This window comes from Cebidichthys violaceus, unplaced genomic scaffold, assembly GCF_023349555.1.
Source record: "Cebidichthys violaceus isolate CVI_PGR_0920_01 unplaced genomic scaffold, fCebVio1.0.p SCAF_12, whole genome shotgun sequence".
Classification (NCBI taxonomy): Eukaryota; Metazoa; Chordata; class Actinopteri; order Perciformes; family Stichaeidae; genus Cebidichthys; species Cebidichthys violaceus.
The window spans coordinates 4,159,184-4,175,681 of NW_027176285.1; the positions used below are offsets into that span (position 1 = coordinate 4,159,184).

Genomic DNA, 16,498 nt, shown 5'->3' on the forward strand with positions numbered 1-16,498 from the left:
AGGTTATTGAGAGAATCGATAGCGCTCTCATGTCTGTCTGCTTGTCTAGGCTACAGCATAGACTGGATCTACGGTAAGTGGACGTCACACATTGGTTTAAAATCCTCAAGTTCGGCAGTTTGTACATTGTCATCTTGTCATCATTCTCATTTTGGCCGTCAACATCTGTTTCTTTGCAACAAGTGAACGGAAGTGACCATAATTGGACTGCGGTGGAGTGACATATAGACTCCATATACGGCTCTGGTAGTGGTAGCAACCTGTCAATCACCAGGTAGCCCCGCCCTGAAGCATACCCTGCTTTATGGTCTATTTGACTCTAAATGGATCATAATTTACTAAATGAACATCATGCTGTACTGAAGAAGACTTGAAACTAGAGATTGAGACCATTTCTGAGGGAATAAATCAAGAGAGAAGTAAGTGCAAGTTTGACACTCTTCAGTATTGGCTTCACTTGTCCTGACTGGGCTACAGCTAGAAGAGGGTTACCTTAGCTTAGCATAAAGAGTGGAAGAGGGGGGAAGCAGCCTGCCTGGCTCCGTCCAAAGATTAAAAATATGTATGCATATGAAGCTACTTTGAATTCAGGGTAAGTCAGCAACTAGTTTACTAATAGATGAAAATTCAAACAAACAAAAGTGTCAACAGAAGTGGAGAAACCTGAAATTAAACCCCTTTGTTGAAAGCACTAGAATTTCCCCAAAGTGCACATGAACACAGACAGCTAACTTCAATCTAACATGCACCAAATAAACTAATTAACTTACTCAGCCAAAGTAGCACATTCAGAGCTCTCACAGTCTAGTCTAGTCCATCATAGTGCTAACTTGTGATGGATGAGGTCAGGTTCATTAACTCTCGTAGCCGTGGTTTCAGGTTGGCCCGTGTATATTTGTGCACGTGTAGAAAAACGTAACCTTGAGGACAAAATGCGTGAATACGCAGCTGGAGTAAATACACTTTTCACATCCGTGGGTCTGTCACGGGCCTCACCTGGGGGCTGACGCTGGGGCCGTATCCCATGCCGGGCGAGTTCATGGAGTGGGGACCCATGGGCGAGCTGATGACGGAGAAGGGCGAACCGAGGCCGTTCATGGGCGAACTCAGCGTGCTGATGGGAGAGTGGAGGGAGCCCGAGGGCCCCATGGAGGTCGGGCTGAGCAGAGACGGGTGCATTCCCCGGTGGGACGTGGGCGAGCCCAGGGGCGAGGAGGTCAGCTGGCCCGACGAGTCTGGTCGGGGAAAAAACAAACAGAAGAGTGACATTTTGATTTGCTGTTGATGTGAGGTTTGATCATTTTCACTTTAAGAAGATTTTGCCCGATGTGCACTCAGACTGTAATTACAACAAGTGGTTCACATACACCTTTAGATTTTTTTAAAAAGGATATTTTCACAAAGTCATTAACACCGAGTATCCAGCACATCTGGTCAAGTGTGAAAGCAGTTGTTAAATCTGAGCGCTGTCCATGTAAAAATGAGACAATTCAGCCAAAAACACTTTGAGACAATTAAACCCAGCGGTTCTCTTGCTCTCTCTCTCATGCAACGTTGGCGTCCCCTCGGTGAAGAGTTTGCCTCAGGGGGCTATGAGGACAGGATGTATATTTATAACGGATGTGGTTGATGAGTGGGGCAGTGGGTCACGGAGATTTAAATATATAATATAAAATAATAGCTGAGGGGAAGTTAGCGGTAGAGGTCCTTTGTCAGAGCGGGCCGTCCTCACATCATCGCAGAAAATATAAGACAGAGAGGAGAACGAGGACAGACGGAGGGTACGGCGGTGTGTCACTCACAGTTAACTTAACTTCCTCCCTCCTCGCCTTTCAACACCGCCTCTCCTACTTTTTGCCCGTGACTGTCACCGTCTTTCCTTCGATTCTCGTCCTCTCTCCCTTATTTCTTCTTCTTACAGAGCTTTTCCTTCAGAGTGTCCCATGTAGGGAGGATTGTATTTAAAGCTGCAACGAGTAGCGGATCAACAAAAAATTCATCTAGGAAAGGTTTTGATTATTGATTAGGTCATTTTTCAAGTCGAATGATAAACGTTTGCTGGTTTCAGCTTCTCAAATGCAATGGTCTGCTGATTTTCCTCATCTTACATGATCGTAAATTGGATGTATTAACTAACATGCTCTCCTCTCATAGGCCGTCCCATTTGGACGCTACAACGTTCCTCTCTCTGCAGCGGGGACATGGAACATGTCATGCGTGGCTCGTCTATCACACGTTCTCGCAAGAGACCAGATCCCTCTGTTTTCCGCAAAGCACGATAAAACTGATGGACGGCTCGGCTCGAATTGACAGCCGAGAGTACCGAGCTGTTTCGTCTCGGCCCCAGCTGACTTCGCCAGGTGTAAACATAAAAAAGAGGCGGGAAATCTCTGCATCGCTGTCCGCTGCCTCATCAGCAATCCTCAGAGCAGCCGCCGGGCTGGCAGCTCAGCCGAGCCAAACACTTCCTGCATGTCCTGCTTGCCTCACAAGCACTTCCTGTAAGCGCACACGCGCGCGCGCGCGCGCGCGCGCACGCACGCACGCACGCACGCACGCACGCACGCACGCACGCACGCACGCACGCACGCACGCACGCACGCACGCACGCACACACACACACACACACACACACACACACACACACACACACACACACACACACACACACACACACACACACACACACACACACACACACACACACACACACACACACACACCACCATCCTTTTGAAAACAAACACACCCCCTTCTTAATAAAGGGCTAACAATGGCTCTGCATCTAGCTGTTTCAGTTCAGTATTTAATCCTTCGACTGATACCCCTCGAGCATCTCTCTCTCTCTCTGATTACAGTTTTGTTTTTTTTTTCTCTGAAAATGCGCCCACACACATGATTCCTGAAGAATAAAATAAATAAATAACTCGCCCTGAGCCAGCAATTCCCCTAACCCTGCTCCAATTGGGTTTTAATTCAGGCAGATAAAGAGAGTGGTATTAGGGTTGCCAATCTGCCATTGTAGGTCTCTGCGGGGGGGGGGGGGGCTCAGCTGACAAGAGTCCCAGCAAGGCCCCACCTCGAGGGGGTGACAGAGACAGGCTGGGGGGCAAATCAGACTGTTTACGTCTCTCTCCCCAATTCATTCCGTATGTCTCTCTCTCTCTCCCCCACCCCCCCCCTTCCCTCCCTCTCTCTCCCACCGCTTTATTTTGAAGTGCAACAACCAGAGCAGAAAAATGTCTAACATCCTGTCTGATGCTTTTTTTCCAGTTGACCAAGAAGCAAACTATGGGGTTGTATTGTATGTGAACGATGTTGTTTGGGAAAAGCCCCAAGAACATATAGATATCTCACAGCAAATGTGTGTGTGTGTGTGCGTGTTTATTCTTGTTGGAGTTGGGTTGCCAGTGTAGGATTACAGCAGGATGAAAAGGACTCTGTCCTAATCCTCCCCAGAGAGGAGAGGAGAAGATGAGAGTAGAGTAGGGGAAACATGGAGAGGAAGGGAGAAACTGAAAAGATGGACACGGAAACGCAAGGAGAGGTGAGGAAGAACTGAAGATATACAAGGAGAGGTGAGGAGGAACTGAAGATATATAAGGAGAGGTGAGGAGGAACTGAAGATATACAAGGATATGAGGGGAGAGAAAAGGAAACAAGGAGAAAAAAAGGAAAGAAAAGGAAAGGACAAGATGAGAAAAAAAACGGCAAAAACTGGACTGGAACAGGACAATGTAATAAATAGAAAAAGGAAAAGAGAGGTTTGTTCCACCAAACAGTACAACTGTCACATTCACGCTCCTGCATGCATTTCTTCATGGACCCAATTTCATCCCAACCTGTTGAACCGGACAGTGAAACATGTTTTACCAGCAGTCTGGAGAGAACACGGTGATCGTTTGCACGATCTGCAAAAAGCATCAAATAAACACGCTCGCAAGATTAGATAAGAGTGTAAAGAAATAAAAAAAGAGAGACAGAGACAGAGAGAGAGACAGAGAGAGAGATAGAGAGACAGAGAGACAGAGAGAGAGACAGAGTGAGAGACAGAGAGAGAGGCAGAGAGAGAGACAGAGAGAGAGACAGAGAGAGAGACAGAGCGAGAGAGAGAGAGACAGAGAGAGACAGAGCAAGAGAGAGAGAGACAGAGAGAGAGACAGAGAGAGACAGAGAGAGAGACAGAGCGAGACAGAGCGAGAGAGAGAGAGACAGAGAGAGAGACAGAGACAGAGAGAGAGACAGAGTGAGAGAGAGAGACAGAGAGAGAGACAGAGTGAGAGACAGAGAGAGAGACAGAGAGAGAGACAGAGCGAGAGAGAGAGAGAGAGACAGAGAGAGAGACAGAGACAGAGAGAGAGACAGAGCGAGAGAGAGAGAGAGAGACAGAGAGAGAGACAGAGAGAGAGAGAGAGAGGGGGATAAAAAGGACTGAGGCATCTGAGAGCCGAGTGGCAGCTGGCCACAGAAAAAGGCTGACTCATGTTTAGATAGGGGTTGAAGTGCTTGTGAGCGCTGTCGTTCGCGGCCTCCGCCTGTCGATTGGCCCCGGATGCGCTGGGCACACAAAAGGCCCAACTGACAGCTACAAATAAGCAAATTAGGGCCCGTCTTACCGACAGGCGCAGACGGAGTTCTCCACTTATCACTTCTGCACTCCATACAGGCATCTCCTATTTCTAAACAACGCTCCCCTCCCTCGTCTCCCGCTATCCCTCGCTCTTTTGTTCCGCCGCTGGGTGTGATTACACAGAGGGAAAAATGTGCCAATTTGTGTCGCGGCTGTTGCCGACCTGGCGCGTTTAGAATATGATAAATGGATGATCGAGATGAGGGCGGATGATGAGATGAAAAGGGGACGGCGCTCGACAGCGCGTGGCGTTCATCCAAAACGCTTGAAAACAAGCTTTGTTTACACTTTTTTTTTTTCCTTCTTCCTGACGGGCGATCGGCCGCGGCCGTGATTAATGGCCGTCCTCTCCAGAACAATGACGCCATCTGTCATGGGCTCAGCGGAGAAGGAGGAAATACCTATAATAAGTTGTTCAGGTTGGTTTCAGAAATGAAGGCGAAGGGAATGTTTGGAGGCGTCACGATTGCCACGGAGAGAGATGGCTGTGGATGCAAGTTTGAGATTTGTGACAAACAACAAGCTGGAAATGTTGTAATGATGGAAGAGAGGCTAAAATCCACTTCAAGCTCACCGTAAAAGAACTTTCTTTCCCACTGCAAAAAAACCCCAACAACTGGCGTGAATGGTTGAGCAAACAAAGCACCTGACTTGTTCACATGCAATCACCCTCAAACCGTCAACATCTTTCAACCATGAAGGTGACCATCCCCTCAATTCAACAAGGAAGCTTTAGATGCCGAAACCTAACCACGCCTTTACTACAGAACTGGCGGAGCATAGAACACTCATTTTTGGAAACGGTCGTTTTGGGAGGTGCTGACAAACACTCCAGTTTGCCGTTGAGGCAGCCGGCATCATCAAGTGGCGGTTTGCCTCAGCCATCCAGACGAGTTGGCGAGCTTTAAACGCGGAATCAAAACTCTTACCAGCATCCAAATGTCTCGCTGTTGCAAATCAATGTACCAGCAGCGGACGCCATTTCTACAGAATTCCACCAGGTCGCTCGTTAAAACCAAACACCGACGGCGTCTATGGCTGCAAGTTATTTAACGTGTTGACTATCCACCGTGAAAAGAAAAGCTTGAGTCTGTACACCCGTTTTAAAAATGAATAAATGAATAAATTACAAAACTCTGATCTCTGTCATGGCGTTTGACGTGACCACAGATAGTGTAGTTCTGAGCATCTAGTGACTCGTACACTCGCTGGTTTAACGTTAGACGCTAGTTCTCTCCATAAACACATAATAAACACGGATTAGTTTTAGTACGTGTGCGTGCACACCGATGTACGTCATCCTAGTTTACAAACTGTAAAAAAAAAAAAAAAAAGAGTGGATAAGGCCTCGTTGAATGAAAAGCTGGTTGAAGAGGAGGATGTTCTGCGGTCTCTATAGTTGCACTGAGTCACTGATACACTATTTGTTGAGCGCGTCCTGAATGAACAGCAGCAGAGGGCTGAACAGAGCCTGTGGTGACAGGTGACCGAGCAGAACCTCTGCAACAGAAACCCGCCCGACTAAAGTCGTTCACAACCTCCAGGATCCCCCCTGAAGAAAAACAGAAGTGAGTCGTGCAATGAAGAATGCAACAGAGAAGAAGAAGGATTCGCCACAAAATCATTTTGGCCCCTTCTCATAATGTCATTCCAAACGTTGTTTTTTTTATTGGTTTATATAACAGCTATATCTGAACTGTAGCCCATATATGTTGGGCACTGAGCACAAACTTGAGTTGTTCTTAAAGCACTTCATGACTCAACTTAAATGTGCTCGATCAATTTACCTCTTCAGGACTGAAATGAGTCAATGCAGCAGAGAAAATCTCCCGTTGAGATCTGTGATGGCTTCACGCTGCTTTTATGGAGTCTACAAACGACTGCGCTGGCTGCAGAGCTACAGTCACACCAACAGTTGGTCGAACTCGCCCATTAGCTTGTGTTGCCTCTGCCAACGGTAATATGCATTATAGATGGAAAGTGCACCCCCACCCCTACCCCACGTCCCCCACACACACACACACACACACACACACACACACCAGTCTGAGCAGATGAAACCTCAGAGTCCGTCCTTTGTCTTTCTTAGGCCTGTTTCGTCTTTTACCTCATTTCTGGACACCGGTTTGTTTTATCTTCTTCTTTTGAAAACATTAAATTCAAACACGCAGTTACAGTCTCAAAGCCTCTGCACGAGCAGACAGATGCTCACTTTTCAGTCTGCGGCTAACTCTCCTCTATTATTCATCCACCGGTGCCACGGGGGAGATTTGGTTGGAACACGAGGACGTGGGATGCAGCGCACCAAGACTGGTGGGGCTCATGAATCTCGCATACTCGACGTTCAGTAGTCACGTCGTAACGCCGAGCCAGTTTGAGGTTAATACCCAACCAGCTTCAGTCCGATCCGCCGTTCTCCTCGGAGACTCTGTGAGAGCTTTTCACTACAGAAATGCACACAAACAAAAACAATATATATTCAGACGGGCTCCGTGCAGAGCCTTGAGCGCACAATGGCTTTTTCTATATACCACCCTGCTGGCAGCGGGTCAGCTGAGGACGGCGAGAGAGCAGCCAGGAAAAAAAAAAGAAAAAAAAAAGCCGATCATGTCACGGGTTGACTTTGGCGTTTCAAATGAAGCAGTCGTGAGTCACATGCACCTTTAGCAGAGCGCAGAGCACACTGCGGCTCCTCACAGAGAGAGACATCTGGGTGTAGCTGTGGCCTGTCAACAATAAGGCAGCCCCCCCCCCCTGTTCTTTTTTTCCATCTGTTGATTTGAGGAGACAGGCAGGTTTTTTTTATTTATTTTTTTATTATTCACAAGGACGTTTTTAGGAGGAGGCAGGTGAGTCGGCTTTTAAAGCACAAACGCTAGTCATTAGCATTTCTCAGGATGTGTTGGGATGGAAGAGGAGAAAAACATTCAGCAGAAGAAAAACCCAAGAGATCCAGTCGGTTGCAGAAAAAACCCAGAATCCCAAAATAACACGAGTCGGTATAGCAGCTTCATTTTTAGAGAGTTTTTACTGCTGATGTCTTTATCACCATGACGACAGCAGGCTGACGTTTTTACTCAATGGCTCGTGAGGGTCCGTGTGATTCACTGTGTGTTTCGACGATTAAACCATCATCAGCAAACAGGGCTTTGTGTTCCCCGTAGTCTTAGTCAAAGAGAAAATCAAACAGAAGGTTTACATAGAGGTTCTTATCACTTTGCCTCCTCCGTCCTCGTCACGGGAAGCGAGGCATGGGGAAGGTGCAGAAAGCCACGCGGCGATGAGGGCGTTCGCTTTACCGGCGGCTCCTGTCGAGGCGAGATATGATCGGACGGAGCAGCTGCAACTCGAGCTGCACCTTTTGTGACGGCTCATATCAAAAGCATCCAACTGTCTGTTAAGGCCCCGATCTGCCGGCAACCACAAACAAGCTAAAAGAGAGAGCCAAGAAAAAAAAAAAAAAGAAAGAAGAAAAAAGGGCCTTAATGTGGGATAAGTGGCAGAAAAGACCCAAAACAGGCCACCCGTAATTTCACAGTAGGTGGGCCGCTAACAGCCATCATTTGATACGGTGTTGATATAACCTGATTCTTTTTGCCTGTGAAACAACTGCCCTCATTAAAAGACTTAATTCCCCCCCCGCCTCCCTTATAGTCTTCTCCAAGCTCCTGAGGCACGCCGGTGCCCTTGGTGACTCCTGAGGTGTCTGAAGGGGCCACGGAGCCACGGAGCCGCGGCCGGCCGTGGCCCGGTGCCAGCTAAGCCACAGATTACTGGCTGCTGCTGCTGCTGCTGCTGCCGCCTGGCTGTGCCCCGGCTGCTAGCGCTCTGATCTGCCGATATGGTCTTAATTGTTCTCTTCGGCCTCGGAGGTGATACGCCGTCGCTCACCCGGGGAGCTCGCAGCCGAGCTGAGCCGCGCAGGACGAGGGCCGGGGAAATATTGCTGAGAGCGGCAGACAGGAAACACTTCAGAATAAAAGAACAGAACATGCTGCTCGACACATTGTGGCCAAAACCAGACCGATGTGAAGGAATGTGAAAAGAGGGCAGCTTGGTTTAGCAACGAAGAGATGCATGTTTTTCATTTTCTTCATCATGATATCATAACTGCAGCTTGTAAAGTTCTTTGCTGTCGCCCTCCTCTGAAAGCTTTTTGCTAAACTTTTAACGAACACAGAGGGTGCTTTGTGCTCAAAGCTACATTTTAGGTGAAGTATCTACCGGCATTAAAGCTTGTGAAGGTCAATACAACTTTTGCTCAAACTGTCACTATGACAGTAGTGCATGAGAGATAATCTGCCTCCTTTATAGTGCTCCTGGTGACATTTGCGAGATTCCAAAACTGGCCAAAAAAAGAGAACCAATCAGAGGCGAGGAGTCTCTAACGCAGCTGTCCGTCACTGCTTGCGTAGCTTGTGAAATCCAATATAAATCGATATTATGTTACATTATTTCTTGTGCAAAATGTTTCCATAAACATATTTCAGTGTAACGGTTAGCTGTAAAATGAGAGCGTTTGCCGGTGGGCGGTGCTTGGTTTTGGCTTGACTGTTTTCAACATGGCGGCCGAGTCACAAACTTTCTCACAGCTTTTAACAGACCACTAAAATGTGTCTCTGAAAACATTTGAGAAACAAGCGATGCAGTAGCAGAATCTCCACTCTTATTTGGTCAGCGCTGCAGAGTTTGAACGTTTGATCGGCAGCTGCGTTATAGAGATTCCTGGGCTCCGATTGGTTGTTTTCATTCGGAGATTATCCGCCTCATGTACTGCAATAAGGATACAGCGCAAGTTTGAGCAATCATGACGTCTTTTTTTAATATTACAGTTGGCGACTGTAGCTTGAAGTCAATGAACGCAATCTGTCCAAAATAAGCCGTGGAGGAACCACGTTAAAAACAGTAAAACTGTGTATTCGTATAGTAGTAGTAAATAATTTAAACTCTGTCATGATGTATAAATCTTCTAAGGTCAGATTTAACAATCTGAACAGGCCAAGAACCTGGCAAACTGCGTCTCTACTAAGAGTATCTCCAAGTCCGCTTTATTTCCACCACAGAAATGCACCTCTCCATCTCTACACCTAATACGTCTACGTCTGAAATCATCAAGAGAGCAACACGTGGAGAGACCGAGACAAAGAGAAGGAGGTGTCACACACTCTCACACACACACACACACACACACACACACACACACACACACACACACACACACACACACACACACACACACACACACACACACGAAGGACGGTCATGCGTCACGCTGGCCGTCCTCGGGTTGATCAAAGAAGTGGCGCGGAGCGATAATTACCGCCGCAGCCTGCGGAGCTGCCCTCAGGAGAGGGAGATTACGTTTGCAACCGATGCTCTTCTGTGTTGAGCACTCGTTACCTTTTCAGCAACGTGGCAGCTCAGCGAGTAGCAAACAGGGCGGACGCTAAGTGAATGAACCCGGAGATGTTAAAGAACAACAGGCGCTTTGAATGACCTCAACAAGATGAAGTAAAGATAGACTTTTGAGGTTATGTGAGAGCTCTGACGGTGTTCTTCCTCTTATCCTCGCGGAGCCCCTTCCATTAAGGAAAACAGGTTGGCTCTTTTTTCTGTTATAGATTAAGCTAAAAAAAAATAAAAAATATTAGATATTTGTGCAGTCAAGGCCCTCTGAGGGAAAAGCAAGTCAGCAGTGATTCATCGAGCTTCCTCTTATGTTTTTGCGCCCAGAGATGAAAATCACAACACGGGCCCTTATCTGGCTCGCCCGCTGCAAAACAACACTTGAAGGCACGTGGCCGAGCATACACACACACACACACACACACACACACACACACACACACACACACACACACACACACCCCCTGACTGCAGAACGCAACATTGCGTGTAATTTCACAACGAGAGCTATCTGATATCTGCTTTTGGTTAATTCAGTTGGACAACATTAAACCAGGCACGATGATGCATCACCTCTCTCAAGGAAGTGACACGTTTTTCTGCAAGATTGCATTTCTGTACTGAAATGAATGAAAACAATATGCCTTATTTTTTTTTATTAAAAGGTAGGTAAAAGTCACATTCAACAGCTTGCTTTTGAATTGGGTAAGCACTCAACCCAAACTTAAAAATGTTGAGCTCATTCAGGGGGTTAGCGCACCGCCTGCTCCTCTTCCCATCATGCATGCTCCGGTGAAGTTATCAAATTACTTAATCATGGATCTCCAGCCAACTTGAATTTACTCACATCTTAAATTAATTGTGTGAATTACATATAATAAGGCTCAAGAGAAACCTGAGAAAATGACAACCAATGGAATCCAACCAACCAATCAGCTCCCAGTCTAGTCCAGAAGTCCAGAATCTTTAAAGCTAGCGTTGGTAATTTTCAGAAATGTGCAGGAATACGCTAGGGCACCCAGCCCAGTGCTGCCAACCCTTTTCCAATGAAAGTAGCTAGCGGCGCTAGCTCCAAAAGTTGCTAAAACTAGAGAGAAAGCTGGCCGTCCCTCCAGAGCCTCCCTCCAGAGCCACTCCCCCAAAATGATCATAATGAACGTAAACAGCCAACATGGCTATTGTCAGTACTCACAGCTGTCAAACAAGCAGCTTGTGGAAAGCTCTGACATTGAAAAAGAGTTTTTAAAAAAAGATTACCAACCCTGGCGTCATACTGTTTATTAGGACATTCATTACCAGAGAGCAATCATAGGGAAGGAAATAAGGGAACATTGTCCAGGCCCAGGTTCTAGTTCCACAACACTATACGGGAGGCTGGCAGGAGGTCAGACCAGGGACTGCTTGATCATTTCCTTTTCCCCATTTTATTTTTACAAGAAAGAAAAAATGTGTGGAGTCTGTCGGTGAGGCCGACAGTTGAGCCCAAACTATTAAAGTTCTAGCTCTTAAAAGAACGAGAGGTTTCAGGTCGTACTCCAAATGAAACGATCACATGTAAATAAGGAGAGAGGAGGAAAATGGACGAGGCGTCCTGCTATGGCTCAGTGGTCATGAAGCCATCAGTCAGTGGAGGAGAATAATTACGCCAATTACTGAGGAGGGGGAAAAAAAACAAGCTGTCCGTTCCCTCCGGTGACATCGGGGTGAGGAATTTGCCACTTGATGACTTGTTCAGAGGCAGCGGGTGACGGACGCTTTCCATTTGGATCGGCGAAACACATCAGAAGTTGGGTGCAGCGTGTTTGATTCCCCCCCCCGGCTTTGTAGAGGCAGCATCACAGCCCATAGAGATAGTTACTGTTCTTGTGATTTAAGTCCTTCTCAGTTGGTGTTACAAAACTGAGACAAAAGAAGCTCTCATACATGAAATCATTGACTAGATTTACTAAACGCGTTTGAAACCTCTGTCTCTCACCCCCCCCCTCTCCGTAACGCGCCAGTCTGTTTGTAATGAAATCCGACTGGAGAAGGTTCTGGCTCCCAGCCCTGGAGCTGGAGCTGCCCAGCCCCCCCCCCATTGGCGCCCCCTCCCCTCGTTCTCCCTCTGGGGAACAAGCCTCGGATAAAGGGGAAGGGGAGAGCATGTGATGGATGGATCAATAGACGGACACATAGAAAGAGAGACGGAGAGATTCATAGATAAGAGAGACTCGACCGTGGGGAGGGAGAGAAAGCGAGAGAATCTCGGCTTTCGGAGAGACCCTGGGGACCGGTCGAGGGAGGGGGGGGGGGGGGAAACTATGTGTGTACGTGCTGCAGGAGGAGGCCTTGCAAGCTGGGGGGGGGGAGGGACGACACATTGCTGTACGTCCTGGGGAGTGTGTGCATGAGTGTGTTCTGTGTGCGATTGTCACCGGTGGAGTGTACTTTGGATTGGATCGGTGCGTCGACTCACAGCAAACAAATAACAGAAAATCCTACAGGATCTGGGGGGGGGGGGGGGCATCCAAGACAAATAAACAAAATCTCAAAAATATAGTCGCAGTAGACTGATGACGCCCGGCTGTACCCCCCCCACCCGCCCCTTCTGTTGCTCCACTGCACAGCGACAGACAGTCTGTCCAGTACACACAAAATCAATTACCTTTTGGCCCATTATCAACAGAAGAAGTCCCATGGACAACTCAAACAGCTCGTGTCAACAGCGCAGCCTTATTCTACTGAATGCTCCGTTTCAAACGCACATTTCCCTCGGCTGGAAAGTTTCTGATGAGCTCCTTACTAAAAAGCACCGCGAGTTTCTGTCCGTTATCGAGTCTGAAAAGTCTTGTTTTCTTCAACCAGGTGGGAAAATCTAAGCATGTGTCCAATAGAAACATGAATGTTCAAGGAGAGTGTCCGTATCCTGAATCAAGAGTGAATAATACAAATCACTGCTCAAAAAAAATGCACATAAATAATTAAAAACATTCTTGATTTTATGGTTGCAACTGACAAGTATTTTGAGATTTGGTTTATCTTGTATTCAAACAGATGGCTGCGCTAGAATAAAGAAAATGAAACGCACTGATTTTGTATTTGGTGTGATTGTTTGTTGCATTGCAGATCATCATCTTTTCTGCCAGAGGAGAATGATCACGACTGATTCACACTGTCTGAGCCTGCTGTGATGGTTTTCAGGATGGAGCCTGATCAAACAAGGACATGGCTCTCTGGTGAATTAGCAGCACGGTCCATTCTTCAAGAGGGGGGTTGGAGGGGGGGGGGGGGGGGGCACAAAGGTGGTCAACTGCAGCATCGTGAGCATCAGCAGGCCCTAAGCGGAGTTGGCATCTGGATGTTTGTCTCTGCCTCTCTCCCCGGTTCTCATACTCACCTTTCATTTTTTTTTTTCTCTCTCTTCCATCCCCGTTTCCTTCAATTTCCCTCCACGTCTTTCCCTCTGCCTTCTCTGCTCATCAGCGGGACTCCCCAGAGGGGGGGGGGGGGGGGGTAATCCCAGTTCGGAGCAGCGGAGTCTTTCATGTCCTGGGAAGACATGCTGGCGAGAGAGCGCTGCCAGCTCCCTCCTCTCCTCTCCACAGATACCTGCGTGTCTCTCCCTCTTTTTACTTGTGTTTCCACCCGTGTTTACGTTCTCCTTCATTACGGAGCCCATTGGTTCTGCCTGGGGGAGGGGTGGGGGGGGACGTGACCGACACCACTCGCTCGTGTTTAGACGGCAACACAAACACCTGGGAGTCCGTCCGTCTCCAGGTGATGGAGCTAAACAGCAGCTCCGGTCTTTTGTATGCTCTGAAGGCTCCCGAGGAGTCCCTGGGAGGAGGGCTGCTTCGGAGGAGTGTGCAGCAGAGCTGTACACGCTGTGACCAAACCGATTTGACTCAGGAGTGCATGTGAAGGACATTATTATCATTCAAAAGAGGTTCATGTAATGAAGCTGAGCAACTCGCCCCTTGCGCATCCAAGATCCAAGCCCTTACCCGGCAATTATTTTATATCAATCCAAGTCCCGACTTCTACCCTTAATCAAGTGCATGAGATTCTTAAGTTGCTCTGTAATCAGATCACAACAGAACACGTTGGAAAACACACTTATAATCAGCTGCTTCAGTGCAAAAACCTTTTCTTTTTTTTCCCCACGACTTCTTGTTTGCCTTCCTTCCAAGTGTATCATCTCGTCATCGAGATAAATGAATTATCCTCCAATAAACTGGAGGCGCACTCAGATAAACAAACAGCCATCAGAAGCAGTTCAGAGCATTTCATGCATTCTGGTGATCTTATGAAGCAAAAGGCTCAATGAAGTTACATCAAAGCAGACGTAGCATAAGCTCATCTGATTACAGATATTATCGTCAAAGGAAATGTCAAATAACTGCCAAATATCCATTCAAACAAGTTAACTAAGTTACAAGTTAGTTAGCAAAGTAGTGTTTCAATATTTCTAATAGGCTTTTCACTGTAACTCCTGAGACACTGACAGTTCCTATTATACTTCTAGAAAACACACACATATATCTATATCTATACACACACACACACACACACACACACACACACACTTCGGAGCTGCATGTACAAAACCTTTTAAAACATGAAAATGAGTCATTTTTCCAGGGTCTCACCACTGAACAATGATCCCTCAGTCCTATCAAAAGGTTGCTTTACTGCAGGATACTTGTTTTTTCCGATGACGCAATGACGCAACGCACATTTGCTGCGACATGTGTGCTGGGAAAGTCGTTTTTCTGGACGGTCCGTTCCCCGGCGATAAAATCCACATTTCTTTTTCTGCCCGTGCCTCTCACGGCCTGGATGCCCTGGAATTACGTGTTGGGATTGGCTTCAGGACAGAGGCCAAATAAAGCGGGTGTTATGGTTGGCATGGACAGCCATGCTGGAGAGAAACAGGTGTTGTTCATTGGCTCACACCGGTGTGGCCATAGCAGCGGAGGCTCGCGATTGGTGGAGGGTAAGAGACCGCCGCACCGGGGAGGATGTTACCGATGCCGGGCATGTTTGTGGGTACGGGATGGATGAGGCCGAGAGAGAGAGAGAGAGAGGGGGGGGGGCTAGAGAACAGACCACCTGGATCAGGGGCCTCAAAGGCTGGCCTGACAGAGTCAATCTGAACAACAGTGAACAGAAGACAGCCAGTCTGCTGACTTCCCCTCTCTTGCATTTTCACTGGCAGTGTTCCAACACACACACGCTGTCCAGCGAAAAAACGTTCAAAAGGAGCTTCAGCTCGGGTTTTTCCACCAAGCTAAGGGGGATTTTTTTTTTCTTCAACTCCGTCCAGTGAAAAGAGAAAGTAGATCAAAAGACGCAAAAAGCACCAAAAATAAATAAATCGAAAAAAGATAGTGGTGCGATCAAAGGGTGAGTGTACGGACGCAACAAACATTGCTCTTTAAGAAAACAGAGTTGCAATCTTTAAGTTAGGATACAAAGACATCAGTAGTTTTTCATACATCATCCTAAAACCGGGGTTGTGCCTCGATTGAATAATGGAACTCAGGTGGATCGTGATGAGCGTCACCGAAAAGTCCTGATGACTTTCAAAAGAAGCTTCAGTTTGGGTTTTTCTACCAAATTATGAGGGCTCAAAACACCAAGCATGGAAACATTGTTGCTCTTATAGGGGACTCTCTCATGTTCAGTGACTGTACTGAACCAACAGTAGAGCAACAGATGTCACAAGCCCAAGGAACAGAAAGACAAATCTGAAGAAGGTGGCAGTTTGCTGCGCCCACGAGTCCAGAAAAAAAGAAGCCCGATTACAGAACTTGGCGTAAAACAAGTTCATCTGACAGGTACGACTAAACGACTCGAAGAACAGCCTTTTTTACAACGTCGACGAACAGAAACTTGTTGGACAAATACTCATTTTGTGTTTATAAAAGCGCATAAAGAAGGGCGGCAGTGTGAAAGAGTTCACAGTGTATTCATGCCGTTTGTGGTCCACGTGTGCTGTCACACATTAATCAACCACGAGCTTCTACCCCCCCCCGGCCTACATTACCGAGCACAGCTGACCTGGGCTGACCCTGACCCAGACACTCGGTCTCAGTCAAGTCGAGGCAAATGCGGTGCAACAGGAGTTATTCCTTCCATGAACTCTTTTTTTTTTTTCTTCTCTTTCTTTTCGACATTTCGGTCTTTTGACGGAGCTTATTTTTCCTGCCCTCGTGACCCCCGCATCCTCCTCTATGAGCTCATTCTGCCGTGACTAACGGGGGTCCTCAGGGTACAGAGAGGGGTGTGGGATTCCTCCTCCCTTTTCCTCAGTGCCTTCGAGGGTACTGTGTCGGAGGGGAACAAGAGAAAACATCCAAACATCAACAGAGGAGAAGAAGGGCTCAGCCAAGTCGGCGAACTGAAGGGAGGAGGAGGAGGAGGAGGCCACTGACAGATAACAGGCACACAAATACACAGCTTCCTCATTACCACACACAT

The 16,498-nt window shown here is 47.4% G+C and overlaps 1 protein-coding gene across 1 annotated transcript in view; it reads right to left on the reverse strand.

The window, feature by feature from the left end:
• Window positions 1–966: 966 nt before the first annotated feature.
• The window catches only part of LOC137868735 (retinoic acid receptor RXR-alpha-like), a 56,322-nt gene continuing 40,790 nt past the window's right edge, over window positions 967–16,498 (reverse strand). The window contains exon 3 of the mRNA XM_068705633.1: window positions 967–1,235. Coding sequence (XP_068561734.1) covers window positions 967–1,235 — 269 coding nt within the window. The remainder of the gene's footprint in view (window positions 1,236–16,498) is intronic.